Source organism: Protopterus annectens, chromosome 4.part0 (assembly GCF_019279795.1).
Source record: "Protopterus annectens isolate FY-2018-M chromosome 4.part0, PAN1.0, whole genome shotgun sequence".
Lineage (NCBI taxonomy): Eukaryota > Metazoa > Chordata > Ceratodontiformes > Protopteridae > Protopterus > Protopterus annectens.
In genome coordinates, this window is record NC_056733.1 from 408,854,217 (window position 1) to 408,869,587 (window position 15,371).

The 15,371-nt window shown below is 37.0% G+C and overlaps 1 protein-coding gene across 2 annotated transcripts in view; it reads right to left on the reverse strand.

Moving 5' to 3' along the window:
- The window catches only part of LOC122799354 (adhesion G-protein coupled receptor D1-like), a 689,306-nt gene that overhangs the window by 650,483 nt on the left and 23,452 nt on the right, over positions 1 to 15,371 (reverse strand). For both annotated transcript variants that reach the window (XM_044068349.1, XM_044068348.1), the window contains exon 3: positions 788 to 839. In XM_044068349.1, the coding sequence (XP_043924284.1) occupies positions 788 to 839 (52 nt within the window). The remainder of the gene's footprint in view (positions 1 to 787; positions 840 to 15,371) is intronic.

The following is a 15,371-nucleotide window of genomic DNA, read 5'->3' on the forward strand; positions in this document are numbered from 1 at the left end:
GTGTAGTACACCAAAGGTGAGGAACAGTTAAAACTGAAACTGTGAAGGGAGGGGTTAGCTGCACATCTGTGCAGACTCAAAATAGTGTGAAGCCACATTCTACCAACAATTTCTTATTATTACAGCATTTGTGAGCACTGAGCAATCAATTACCCCTGATCTGAAACTAAAGTTTATCTTATGCTGGACTAAGTTACCCTGCCACAAACTGACAAAACATGACTGACAAAAGACCACAAATTCATTTATACGAACAGCCCTAGTCATAGAAGAGACAGGACCGTCAACTACCTGAAGGAAACGTCTTCATCCTTCTTCAGACGTAAAAACCTGTCAATGAAGTTAAGCGACTTACTCTCCTAACAGATTTCATTGAAGTCAACATGCAAGTAACATTCAGCACTGAAGATCATAGCGTTGCAGAGTCACTGTGGTACGCTGCAGATTTGGGGCCACTGGAAATGTAAGTGCATTTGTATTGCATGTTTCAAGAAACGTCACTGTTCTATTATTATACACACACTGCTCTGAATGCCTTCACTGAAAGACCCTCCAGACTTCTTAAATAAAATATGGAGTGCTTTAGTGTAGAAAGTTAATTATTTGTAACATATTATATTGGTACTTTAGTTCCAGAAGAAACAGAATAAAATAATCACAGCTGATAAACAGCAAGCCTTAGTTTTCAGCACTAGCAGCTTAAATTTCTAACTAGATGAAAGTTTCTAGACAGAGTTCAAGTAGGGTGGATATACTTTGTGACTGATAATTAGACTACAGAATGTACCTGCATTTCCATCAGTAATTTCAGCTACTGCAATTCTTAATGTGAACAGCACCTGTAATGTAAAACCAGACAGAAAATAGTAGTTATACAGGCTATTATGACAACGATTGCAAATCATCATAAATCTAGTAAATTAATATGATTCATTTGCCTTGCAGTAACAGCATTAAATGAAGCCAAACCCTAAGAGGAATGCACAGGAAAAATACAAGAAAAACATCTTTGTTGAAATAAAATATGCTTTGCTTCGGCACAAATCACAAATTCACAATAGCTTATTTTGGCAATAAACAAAAGATAAACAGTTTGTGCTGATTCATCTTTTTGTGTGCAACAGCATTTTGCTATTTTGTTTTATTCAGACCCCTCCCTCTATGTGTATCCATGGCAAGGCATACTTTTTGCTTTACTTGCCCCCAGCTTGCATGTACAGTGAGTATGTATAACCTCAGCTTCATTTTAGTTTTAACTGCTGACCAAATTTAAAGGCTCTGCTTCAAAAGGCATATACATTTCTTGTACTTTTACAAATCACTCTGTTTAGCTCCTCCCACAGTTCTCAATTTCTGTTACCAGAGATTATAAGTAGTTTTCAAAGAACATTAGGAAGAGTAATGGAATATTCTAGAAAAAGTGATCCGGCCCACTAAACAGGAGTTCCTTATTTTCAGAAGAAACACACATTATACAGGAAAAATAGTAATGATGCATGATGTACAACAAAGTAGATGAGGCAAGAGATGCAACAAAATGATTCTTTAATGCACAATTACTTATTGGGTCAGTATAAAAGGGATTACACAGTGTATTATGAAGGAGTCATATATACTAATGCATCACTGTAACTTGCAAACATAAAAATAACTCATTTAAAATTAAGTCATTTGAATTACCTTTCAAGTCCGTGGCATTCTGCTCTCCCAACTCACAATGAAACAGTGACTGTGGTGGTAATGTCTGTCTCAGCCTTAATGGAAGTATGTAACATTTATCTAAAATGACAGTGTGGTAACCTGTATAATGTAAACAATGCTCACAGTCTCCATGAATGACATAATTATATTTGTCAAGCCTTCTTTTTCACACATCTAAGTGTGGATCAAACAAATCATTTATAAAGAAAGGTGGGGGTCAACCTAGTGGTACAGAATGTGGTTGCTCTGGCCACCTGTCAAACATCACAGTATATACTGCAGTGGTGTGGAGGCCATTTTGAGCATCATTTTCATTTGACTGATGTGCAGGATTAATAACATGGTATAGCTCTCAACCTCTTATTTCCAGAATCAGGGAAAAATTCAGAAATAATGCCACTTCGGTGGCATAGCGGGATAAAGCTATGACTATGACCCAGGAGATCCAGGTTTAACTAGTGGCTCAGGCAACTGATGAAGTGGCAGGGACTAATGGGCATTACCATCCTGGGGTGGATGGATAAACCTATAGGTGTATACAATGTCTGTCCTTGGTGGATGCTGGATAAGACACACCAGTAGGTGTGCCTAAAGAAGTGTACAGGGTGAGTCATAGCTGAGCTGCTGTGGAGGTAGGGGGATTTGCTACACACCTCCATTGCACTCCTGCCCCCAGGCATACCATTCGGTCTGCAGTGAGGAGGGTGGGTAGGTCATAAGTTAAACTCCCATGGATAGATGTACATTTGTGCTGAGGCCTAAGATGTCTAGTTTCTCAACTGGCCCCAGCAACAACTGATTAACTGTGGTGGGATGGGGTAAGCAGCTGGTAGACCTGGTATGAACATGTGCCAGGGTAATGGGCAATTACAATGAAGAGGCAGTGGTGGTGGGGAGAAAAAAAAATCAGAAATAATCATGGACACATTAAATATTAGTACTATTAACTTGAGAAGCTGTCAGGATAAGAGAATATGAATTAGCATGCATTGTCTGAGGTAAAATAAGTCTATAACTCTAATTACTCTCACTATTTATTAATCATAATCCACCACATTTTCTCCAAAAATCACCATCTTTAGGTGGGATTAGGGAGAACAGAGAAAAAATCTGAGCCAAAATCAGGGACTTGTGAGATCTTTTCTGGTGATAGAGAACACAGATGAACTAATAGGAAAATAGAAACTTGCAGTGCTACAAACATGTCAAGGTAAAACATGGTACACTGGAAATGAAGGAAAGGATAAACAGGTGTGCCAAAAAGTGCAGCAGATGGCCTTCTGCTTAAGCTGCTAGTGTCCTGGGATTGATAATAGGTCTAGGTAACTGAACAAGGAGTGGGATGGGGAAAACTGAGAATCTAGAAATGAATCTTCTTCTTCATCAGACAAGGGAGGAGTTAGCAACCAATGCATCAGAAACTGGGGATATCACATGCGTACCCCAGTGGGGCACACAACAATAAGCAAACAGACATTAACCATCTGTACACATATAGGACACCTGGTCTTCCTTGCATGATGTTTCCTGATGGATCCCTGCTACTGAACAAGCCTGTTTACTGAAATTACCAGTTGGGCACTGGCCACTCGAATACCTGATGATGACTTCTTGCCCACAAGGCCCAAAAAACATCTAGAAATAAGAAAACAAATTTAAATAAAGAGGAGAAAATGGAGGGCAACTATAAGATATTGGAAAACAGTAGATAAAGCTTGTGTTTGTTGTCAGTAGTCCCACATAACTAGTACCTTTTCCTGCTAATCCCTAACTTCTGGAAAATGTATGTGTGAATATTTATATCTATATCTATCTATATGTATAATTAATCTGTATATATATGTAAATATGTACACGCACACACACACACACGTATATATATATATATATATATATATATATATATATATATATATGTATACAGTGGATATGCAACCAGTGTATTGTATGTTTTTTATTTTTTATATTTTTCCCCTAACAGATTTATTTGTTTTTCAATTGAATTGTACAGGTTATAGGCCACATTAAAGGTGGGGGGGAGTTTGCAAATGATTTATTGTGGTCTAATTTTTTTATATCACAAAAACCTGGCATTTTAACAGGGGTGTGTAAACTTTTTATATCCACTGTATGTATATACATACATTTTATATATATATATATATATATATATATATATATATATATATAGAGAGAGAGAGGTTTACTATCACAGTATCGAAGTGGACTCAGTCAAATGATGGTATCATCGACCCACGTTCGTGAAAGTCACAATGTCAAATTCCGACATTGTCAAAGTACGTCTCGAATTTGACCTCTGAACAAATGTTAACATGGATCGAGATAGGGGAGAGATTTGTACTTAGACAATGTCGGGTTTGACATTGTCACCGTTCGACCTCCGGACTTCATCAAAGTGGATTTGACAGAATACATTTTATATATATATATATATATATATATATATATATATGTGTGTGTGTGTATGTGTGTGTGTATATATATATGTATATATATATATATATATATATATATATATATATATATATATATATATAGTATGCATGTACATACACTCATGAACACACAAACATGTTTCAAACATTCTGTGTGTAATTCTTGATTCTCAGAAGTATGAAACTATAAAGTAAAGTTGTTAGCTTGATTTTAGAAAATGAAAAAAAAAAACATGATTTTTTCACAAATTGACTATGACCTTAACTCGTATTTCAGAGCTCCTTCAATTAAAACAACTACAAAAGAACTTAACATATAGAGCCAAATACTTAATAAGATTACAACAACTGCAATATTTGCTTCAGCGTTCTGCCAAAATCAACTGATTTGAATCTCACAGTTGTTCTGTAGGTCAGCTCTCTAGTGTGTCATCCAACAAATACTTTATTATAAATGAAACATATTCCCAGTGCAGAATCAGATATTTACTCTTCTAGTCCGCATTGCACTGCATAGCATGTTATCAAGCCATGGGTATATCACATAACAACAAAATCTAACTTGACTGTGTGAATTTTCTACTTTAATTACAATATTGTTTTAGTACATAAAATTCACACGTCTCACAATGTCATGTGTGCATCTTTCATTTCCATGAAGGGCTGAATAAGTCTGCTGATTCAATAATATATTTCCCCTAGAGTCAGAACTGAATTTGTTAATATGTCCCCCTACATTCTATTCTTATATGGAAATTGTCCAATCACAAGCAGGAAAACAGTGTCTGAACTTGCAGTGATACCATAAGGACAGACAAGCTCTTTTTATGTCTCCCAGTGTTTTGTCATTTGAAGATTTGGACATCTGACCTAAACTCAGATTTAGTGATATACAAGTACCTCAGCATTATTGGGAAGCTGAAGGACATAAAGGAATCCCACAGACAATGAAAAACAATTATTGTTCATTACTAAATTATATTAATTTTCCACAACATGTTCTTTATTAGTGACTACTTTTCTTCAAGGCATGGCCAACAGAAAAAGGTAATTTTCCAATGTAACAAACTGTTTTAGACCACTAAACTGCCACTGATCCCATTGTTTAAGTAGAGTAATGCATTCCTTGGTGTATATTATAGGAAAATAAAAAGTATTCCAAGGAAGGGAAGGCCTGACTCTGCACAACCCTTGACAGTCCTCTGTTTCCCTATAATATCCAAACTTCTATCCATTATCACTTACACTGCAAAAATGTCATATTCATAAACAACTTACTGCTACTTTTATGACATTGTCAGGACTGTTTTTGTCACAGTACACATACCATTTTATAGAAATATGCCAGTACCTACTACGCACACTACAGTTAGCCCTAAAAAGTTACGGAGTCCTACAGAATTGTTATGAAAGATAGTTGTACAAATATAGGCTCCCAGCAGCTGTATATATGCCAATAAAGATCAGTATGGCGATTGTATAGTGAAACACATACATGAAAACTGACTGGAAACAGTCACATACCTACATACTGAATAACATTGCATCGAATGAACTTAATGTGTAGGACTTAGGTCCTTCTTTAGTAAAGAGGTGTACTGTTTATGTGTTCTTTTCTGAACTTATTTTGTTAAATTGTTAGCATTCTGCTTGTATTCTAGAGGTAAATTTGAGAATATGATCTACACAGGAGTCTTGATAAGTCCTTAACAATGTGCACCTCTTATCTGAAAATTAACATGATTAAACATAACTAATAGGCTTCTAAACTGAACCTTCCAAGATAAATAAAAGTATAATTACTCTTGCATAACTGCAATGTAAACTGAATACTGAGCTTTTTAGCGCCAGTGTATTAACTGCATTTGCAAGCAAGTCGAAGGTTTTGACTAAAATTCCCCTATCTTCTGACTGAACATTGTTGTATATACAGACTTCAATGGAAGTGGCTACTGAAATCAAAATGTAAAGCAGCAGTTACTTTATTTATTTTGTTTTTACATTTATGGAAAGCAGCCAATCAAACATTATCCTTTACCAGGAGAAGTAATTGCATTAGCACCAAAAGAACAGCTGGTTATCACAGACCCCAAATAGTTTGAATATTCCACTATTTCCTGGCAGAGTGCATGCTCATTAAACAAACCTCCTAAAATATGAAAACAAAACCAGCTGAAATCCTTAACAGTGATACTTATCTGTTTTAATATAAAGCAAAAAACACAATTTCTCATGCAAATGTACTGAAAAAAACTTGAAAATCCAAAGACATAAGTAAATGTAGCTAACTTGCCATGCTAAATTATTGTAAACATACTGTGCATCAGTCTGTAGAAGCTAATTACAGTTGGGATATCAGCTTCCATGACTACTCAGCAGCATAAAAACTGCTAATATAGAAAAGTGTTCAGCTGCATAGTGGGTCAGTTAAACACACACACACAAACACACACACATGCATGTAAAAAAGAAAAGTACAAGATAAAACAAACAAAGAAATGGCTGCGGGTAAGACCAAGGTGCAAAAAATGGGAATAAATACAAAAAAACAGTGCAGCAGGGTGACACACAATAGCGTTTAATAGTACAAAAATAAAAAACTGAACAGAGGTAAGCGCTTTCACAACAGTAGTTGCTTCATCAGACAAGGTTAAAATGCACTTCAGCTCTTAAATAACAGCTTAGTCATCAATTAAGCAGAATCAGTGATGTCACAATTAGCTACTATTTAAAGAGACAGCAAAAAATATATTAAGAGACAGCAAAAAAATATATATACATCTCTATTTTAAAACATATTATCTTAAAACAGTGAATATAAAATATATAAATGTAGATATTTCTAGTAGACCACTAAAAACCTTTTATAAACATAAGAAGTATATGTATATATATATATATATATATATATATATATATATATATATATATATCACCATAAAAATGTTAAGAATAAAATAAAACATGTTAAAATAAATCAATGCTTAAGACATCTTGCTTTTAAAAAAGGATTAAAGAAGAAGTCCCATTAAGCCCTGGATAGCGTTTTATTTATATATATATATATATATATATATATATATATATATATATATACTTCTTATGTTTATAAAAGGTTTTTAGTGGTCTACTAGAAATATTTACATTTATATATTTTATATTCACTGTTTTAAGATAATATGTTTTAAAATAGAGATGTATATATATTTTTTTGCTGTCTCTTAATATATTTTTTGCTGTCTCTTTAAATAGTAGCTAATTGTGACATCACTGATTCTGCTTAATTGATGACTAAGCTGTTATTTAAGAGCTGAAGTGCATTTTAACCTTGTCTGATGAAGCAACTACTGTTGTGAAAGCGCTTACCTCTGTTCAGTTTTTTATTTTTGTACTATTAAACGCTATTGTGTGTCACCCTGCTGCACTGTTTTTTTGAAAAGTACAAGATACCTAATAAGACACCTAATACAATGGAGCACATAAAATAATGATACTTAATACATCCACAGCAACCCAGGACTCGTGAAAAGAGGTTTACTATATTCTTCTGGAAAAACAAAACATGCCTGTGGATATTGTTAGAATTTACCGACTGATATGTCATTTACTTATATAAATTTCAGAATCATGGTCACAGCACATCTGATGTAAACTAAACATGACTGATAGACAAGCGATACTTACTGCCTTATTACAATGCCATCACTGAAGATGACCCTAAATTTGAAATTCTGATTAGTTACCTAGACATTTTTCCCCATTGGTTAAGTTAAATATAACTAATGAAGGGAATGGACAGTTATCCAAAATAGTGCATGTTGTTTAACCTGTTTCACAGAATGAAGCCAAAAGCATTTTAACATCTGAACCTGCTCATATTATCACAGTAGGATGCAGATATAAACATCAAAAGGTGGTGTAACTACAAAATAACTACCAAGGCACACAAAAAAACACTATCATTCTTGTACATGGCTTTCTAACACAAATGCCAAAAACTGTTATTCTTGGAGTCGCAGAATAAGAGGCCAATGTTTATCAGAGGCACATGCACAAAAGCATACTTGAGTAGACTGTGTCTGCTTGATACAGGGGGCAGATGATGAAGAAGCACAGGTCTATTCAAATAAAAATTAAGCTAATAAACAAAATAAAACTAAATCAAATAATCATAGTTTTCAATGTAAAATCTGTTTCTGGATTGCATGTCAGTGCTTCAGCTAACCACATTAATAGTTAATGTTCATGACCATAAACAAATAGTTTTGGATATCCACATTCCACCCCCACCCTGGACAAGGAAACCCCCGTGAAAAACTTTTTAAAAGCAAACGTCACGTTACTTAAGACTGAAGTGGAAAGTTTCAAAGCCCCCATGCTAAAGGATAATGCTGTCCAAGCTGCAAAATCATTTACTAATGCATTCTACGGGCACCTACAAGAATGCATGGATCATGCTATCCGAAGCAAAACTAAGACACAATCCTCCAAGAAAAGGAAACCAGTCTGGTGGACCCCTGCCGTAAACAAGCTATACAATAGAAGGAGGAAACTAGTACAGAAAAGAGTAAAATCCCAAGAAGGGAAGACAGCCCTGATCAGTATCAGCAAGAAACTATGATCCCTCATAAAATCATCCAAGGCGAGCTTCGAAAGAAAAATTGCCAAGGACTCCAAAGATAACCACAAGGCATTCTTTAGCTATGTCAAGAATATAAGTGGCAATGCACAGATCTGCTCGGAGTTGGTGCAGAATGGCACAAAATACACTGAACAGACCGATATTGCCAACATCCTGGCAGACAGGTTCAGTGCAAACTTCACCCCCCCTCTCACCCCAAAAGGGCCCATAACCATACCAGAAGAATGTAGAGCCCCTGAAATCACAGACATTCAGGTTAAAACAGCCCTCTCCAAAGCCAAAAACACAGCATCAATGGGACCGGATGGTGTCCCAGGCTGCATCCTACATGAGCTCAAAGACGAACTAACCTCTCACCTAAACATACTGTTCAAACTCAGCCTCTCCACAGGCTACGTACCCATAGAGTGGTGCACAGCAATGGTTATTCCACTCCACAAAGGTGGAGTCACAACAGACCCCAGGAACTATTGCCCTATAAGCCTGACTAGCTTGGTCTGCAAGGTTATGGAGCGCATCATCATGGCACTCATTAACAGAGACATTGGGAACCTCCAAACACAGATCATGCCCCCTAAACCTGGTGGACTTCTTTAAGACAGTTACCAAGACTATAGACAAGGGAAAGGTGGTACACACAGCCTACCTAGACCTCACAAAGGCCTTCTACACCATTCCCCATTCTGGTATTATAGACAAGCTCAGCAGCCTGAATATAAACCCCTATGTCACAAGCCAACTGGCTCATGGACAGAACCCACATGGTGAGGGTTGCGGGAGCTAGGTCTGACTCTGAACCGGTTACAAGAGGCATTCCCCAGGGCTCAGTCCTAGGACCCCTCCTGTTCAGCATATACTTTTCAGAGGTACAGGCAAGCATAGGAGGACTATGGCTGACCAAGTTCACAGACGACTGCAAACTAGGGGCTATAATTGACTCTCCGGCTGACACAGACATCCTCCAAAAGGATCTCACTGAGACAGATACCTGGTGTCAAAATCATGGCCTCAAGCTAAATGCCAAAAAGTGCATAGTAATCCCCTTTGGAAAAAACAAAGTACCCACAAACTACCACATAGGTGACAGTCCCCTAAATACAGAAAATGTAATAAGGGATCTGGGGACCCAAGTAGATAGTAATCTCTCCTTTGATAATCACATTGCCAAAGTGGTTAGAAAATCCTTCTATGTGGCCCACCTAATCACAAAAGGGTTTGAATCCAGATCAAAATAGGTCATTGTGCCCTTCTACTCATCACTCATCAGACCCATCATAGAGTACAATGCCCCATTTGGAATGTACCTTACAAGACATGTGCAACAGCTGGAAAGACCACAGAAGTACCTCACTAAGAGGATCACTGGCCTCAAACAGATGCCCTATGCAGATGGACTGAAGAAACTCCAGCTGTACTCGGTTGCATACCGCCTAGTCAGAGGTGATTTCTGCCTGACATACAAGGCCATGTCCAACCCAGAACTGATGGACAAGCTCCACCTAAAGAAAACCTTATCTCCTCAAGCCAAATGCTCTAGGGATCTAAACCTCACCACAACAATAAATAGGATGTGCTGGAGGGATAGATTCCTGTCCCAGAGACTGTTCATGCTTTGGAACAAGATCCCAATCTACATTAGGCAGAGCTCTTCGCTAACACTCTTCAAGAGAAACCTTGACGAGTGGATGAGAAACAGAAAGTTTACCTCGGGGATCACTTCAGTGGCTCTGCTGGACAGAGGCACAGGGAACTAATCTAAGGGGGTGGCAAAAGCCAACACATTCTGGCTAGGCTTATAAATGCCTTCGATCAGATAGCCTAGTACCTACCTATGAACCTATAGACGCACTAACTGTAGTTGATGGAACTACCACCTGACTTTCTGTAACCAACTCTTGCCTCTAAATTTCTTTTCATTATTGAAAATAAATATTATAAAGTCTTTTTTGTAGTAAGAAATGTAGTTTCCCTTATATTATATCTGTTATAATAAATGGGAAAAAAAGCGTAACATCTATATATACTCAGCATAATAAACCGAGTCATTGTATTGTTTTTCTCGGTAGCACATAGTAAACTGAGTCATTGTATTGTTTTTCTCGGTAGCATGTGCCTAATAATAACATGTTTTGTACCCCTGGTCCAGGTCATAGGTGAAAAGGGTACATGAAATACTTAGCTAGTTAAAAGCAAACGCAAACAAGATAAATCACAGCAATAGAGGATGAGGGGCCATGGATAATAATGGATTTATCTATAGCCAGTGACCCTAAATTTGAAATTCTGATTGTCTACCTAGACATTTTTCCATTATTAAGTTTAGTACAACTAGTGATGGGAATGGACAGTGATCCAAAATAGTGCAAGTTGCTTTACCTGGCTCACTGATCCATGTGGCAGCCATAGATCAGTAGGTCAGGCCCACATTCCCCAATTTCAGTGTTATTCTATTTTTCCTATGAAGAATAATCAAATGATATCAAGGCACTAAGAGTCTGAATTGTTGCATTTTTCATCTTTGTACCATCTAAAAGTATTCCACATTATTTACAAAATTCCTTTCTCTCTCTCTCTTTCTCTGTCAATTTTGATAAACTGCTAAACAAATTAGTAACGATAAAAACAAATACTCTTCTCAGGGATAATATGGGAACCACCGATTAAAAAATGTTTTTGTGGGATTGTACTAGATGGAAACTGGCTGAATCAAACTCAGTACTGCATGAAAAGATTGGTTTTCAATTCATAGCTTTAATCATCTGTGCTAAAATAGCATTTTCAACTATGGTCTGCTACTGGTGAATGTGACAATAGTTGTAGATACCTCATTACATATACTGAGCCTCTGCTACATAATTTACTTCAATATGATATCTAAATCTAGAAGAAATGCTACTATTTTTCTTTCTGATGCAAGGAGGGGGTGGAGAGGGGGTGGCAATGAATAGGAAGGATGTATTTAAGAATAACTACAGTGGACTAGTTTTGGTTAATGGAGAAAAATACTGGGGTATCACCAGTAGCCAAAACTGGAACTGATTTACACTGTTAAATTTAGCACAGCAGGTATCATTTAAATTATAAATTATAGGTGGGTTTGGGGATTGGTGAGTATAATGGAAATATGAGTTAGAGCAGTCACAATGAGTAAATACAACTGCATTTATGGTTTGACTATAGAGACATTAGCAGATTTGAGTATCCACTATAACTCACAGAAAATTCACACAGGATGAGACAACCATATTGTCATTTTAATAATCAACCAATCTGATTTGAAACAGTACACTACTCTGGCTCAACTGTAGTTTCCCACAAAATGCCACAAAAAGCCACTGCTCAATCATAGATGCCCAGAGAGTCAGCATCTATACTCTCACAAGCATCCATGGTCATCTCTGTGGACAAAAGGAGAAAAATGCTTATCCTTCTTTTTTTCTGGCAGACTTTAGAAGATCCGCTGTCTACACAAAGTCTTCTTTCTGCAGACGTATAGACAAGCTTGGGCCCTCTTATTCTTCCAACCACCTCCATACAACACAGCCAGACATCCCACTTCAGAGGTCACATCCATCTCAGTATTAACCTACTTAATTCACGTGGAATTAGTAACAAGCTAGATCAAGTTCATGTCTGGGTCATAAAACAAGATGTGAACTTTGTAGCTATCTAAAAATAAATGGCTGAAAACCATCATTGTTAAACATCTAGATTCACTTCCAAGAAAACTATGCCACATGTTTTCATCATCCTAGGAATAGAGCTGGGGTTAGATCAATGATACGATTTAAAAACTACTTGCACTGTAAAAGCACTGCTGTCTTGTGTCCTACTAAAGAATTTGGCTGACACTGGATTATTGCAGACTTCTGCTACCTAAACAACTCAATATTAACTATCACTATCCCATTGTCTCCCACTCTGATTTCATAGGTATCCTTAAAACTCTATGCACACCTGTGAAAGACAAAAGGAACATCATCTTCTTCCTCAGTGACTTCAACATAAACTTCCTTAGTCCCTCAAAACATAACCTCAGTGGTTTTATTTTCCATTTAAACTTCTTCAAGTATACACCAAACCAACTTGACCCACACGTAGTCCAACAATCACGCACTCTTAAACTGTCTCATTACTAACCAACCAACTAAACTCCGCTCCATTCAGGTCCCTCTTCCCCTTGCATCAGCAACTATTCTCCAATTACATTCTGATGGCTAGATAAAACTCCAAAACTACAACCCACCATTTATCACTTAAATAATAGTATTGATGCATTCCAAAGCCAAAATACCCTAAATTCAATAGACGGGGCGTCATACACTCATGACACATGTGTCATCTGATTCCCGTGGTGAGGACTGGGGAAACCACCATGTGGCACTGCTTGAAGGTGGGCATATCATCCTGCTGGTGTCTGCTCCTTGGTGAAATGCTGGGTAGTTCAGTGGTGATGGCACTGCATGCTGTATAATCATGGTGTCACTGGGGAGGACATAGAAGTGGGGAGTAATGGGCAAAACTCTGCATCAGCAGCTGCATCTTGTGACAGCATCATGCAGTTGCTGATGCTGCCACAGCATGCCTAGATTTCCTTGCTGGTCCCAAACATTGTTAAAGTAAATTTGGGGAAGATGGAGAGGGTTCAGTAGACCCAGTGGTTATGGAGAGGCATCAGAAGTAGCTGATGGTCAGCTGCAAGAAGCCAAAATTAGCTCCAATAAAAAAACCACCCCAGACGTTTTTGCCCAAGAATTTTCCATCATATTCCATGACCAAACTGCTAATACCACAACCAAATGTACAGTCCCACATGACCCCTACTCCCTTCCCCATTCTACCTTAACAAAATATCACATGGGAAATCAGCAAATCTGTTGAGCCTTTTACAAACATTGGAGGAAATGATAGCATCTATCCATGGTTTATTAAAGTATGTGATGAAGACATATGACCTAAATCGGGTCTATATTATAACATCGAATTTTATAAAGTTTGAATGTTATAATATCGAATCAGTTTTGTTGAACGCTGAAAACAGCAAAGGTGCAGGACACCGAATTCTTTCCCAGGGGAAAGAATTTGGTGGGCCGTTGCTGTGGCTTTGCTGTTTTCAGCATTCGATATGTTGGAGCGTTACGGGTCGGGTTCAGGTAAGTGTGCGGTTGTGTGTAAGTTAGGGTTAGGGGGCAGGTTAGATGAGTTAGGGTTAGGGCGCGGGTGAGGTGAGTGTGCGATAGTGATGGACCTTAGGGTTAGGGTTGGGTTAAGGTAAGTGGATAGCTAGTAGTGTATGTAAAGCTTAGTTTAGGTTTAGGTGTAGGATTTTAAGTGTATGTGTGTGGATTGCTATTTTTTTGTGTGCGTTTGTGTTGTGTGTATGTTTCTCGGAATAGCAATTTTTTTTCCCTGGGAATAAAATCGCTATTCTGACTGTTCAATGTTTGCGGATTTCAATGTTTAGGGTTCTATATTATAACATTCGATCTTTGTAGATTTCGATGTTATAATATAGACCCCCTAAATCATGACACCTCTTTAACCTCTCCCTCACCCATTACATATTGCATAAACTGTAAAAAGAAGTATTGTAATACCCATCACCAAGTGTGACAAGTCTGCTGGCACAGCCAAGTGCGGGACAATTTCCCTGCTATTTTATCTTGTGAAAATCCTTGAGAAAATAATGTATTTACAAAACAGCACTTGCCCATACAGTATTCACTAGTATGGGTTTATGGGAGGAAAAGTACCCAAACTGAACTCCTCAGTCTTTCTCCTACCATACTTTCAAATAATTCCACAGAAGGTCTATGCATTGACCTTACCAATGTTTTTTCAGCACCTACCACAACATGCTGCTAGACTGTTTAGCTGTATCCACATTTGATTCCTTAACACAAGAATGCTTTTTATAAACCTTTCTGACAGAACATTTGCTGTGAATTTTAACAATACACTCTTTTCCCATAAATCACCCCCACTGGTATTCCCCAAGGTACAGTTTTTGGGACCATACTGTTTAGTTTATTCATTAAACACCTTTCAGTTTCATTAATTCTATTATAAAATAAGATTGGTCATGTTTCAGTCTACATAAAACATTAAATTAAAATATCCATCACTTGCACTGATTATTCTGTACTCAATTTCTAATAAATAATATTCATAACATGAAGTAATTTTAAAAATCTGTCTTCCTGTACACACATAGCAGATGCATTTCTTGCCCATTTTATTTTCCCTGCCCTGCTCAGTCATTGATTTCCAAACTGTATCTCAATGTTATAGCACATCTAGCACATACACACTGCACCTATTTCTCTGGAATGTAGGTCATGTAAGTATGCCTTATTGTTGTTATTATTTCATATTTGCAAATACTGAAGATAGTATATATTTGCCTGAATTTGATGAAGATAATTTTGTATCCAACAAGATCTAATCATTCCTTTGACATCTTGTATATAATTAGTACTTCAAATAATATTCTTAGACAAACAGTTCTTCAAATGTATACGACTACATATAACTTTATTTGTAATATTTCTTCTGTCTTTAATAATGGTCTC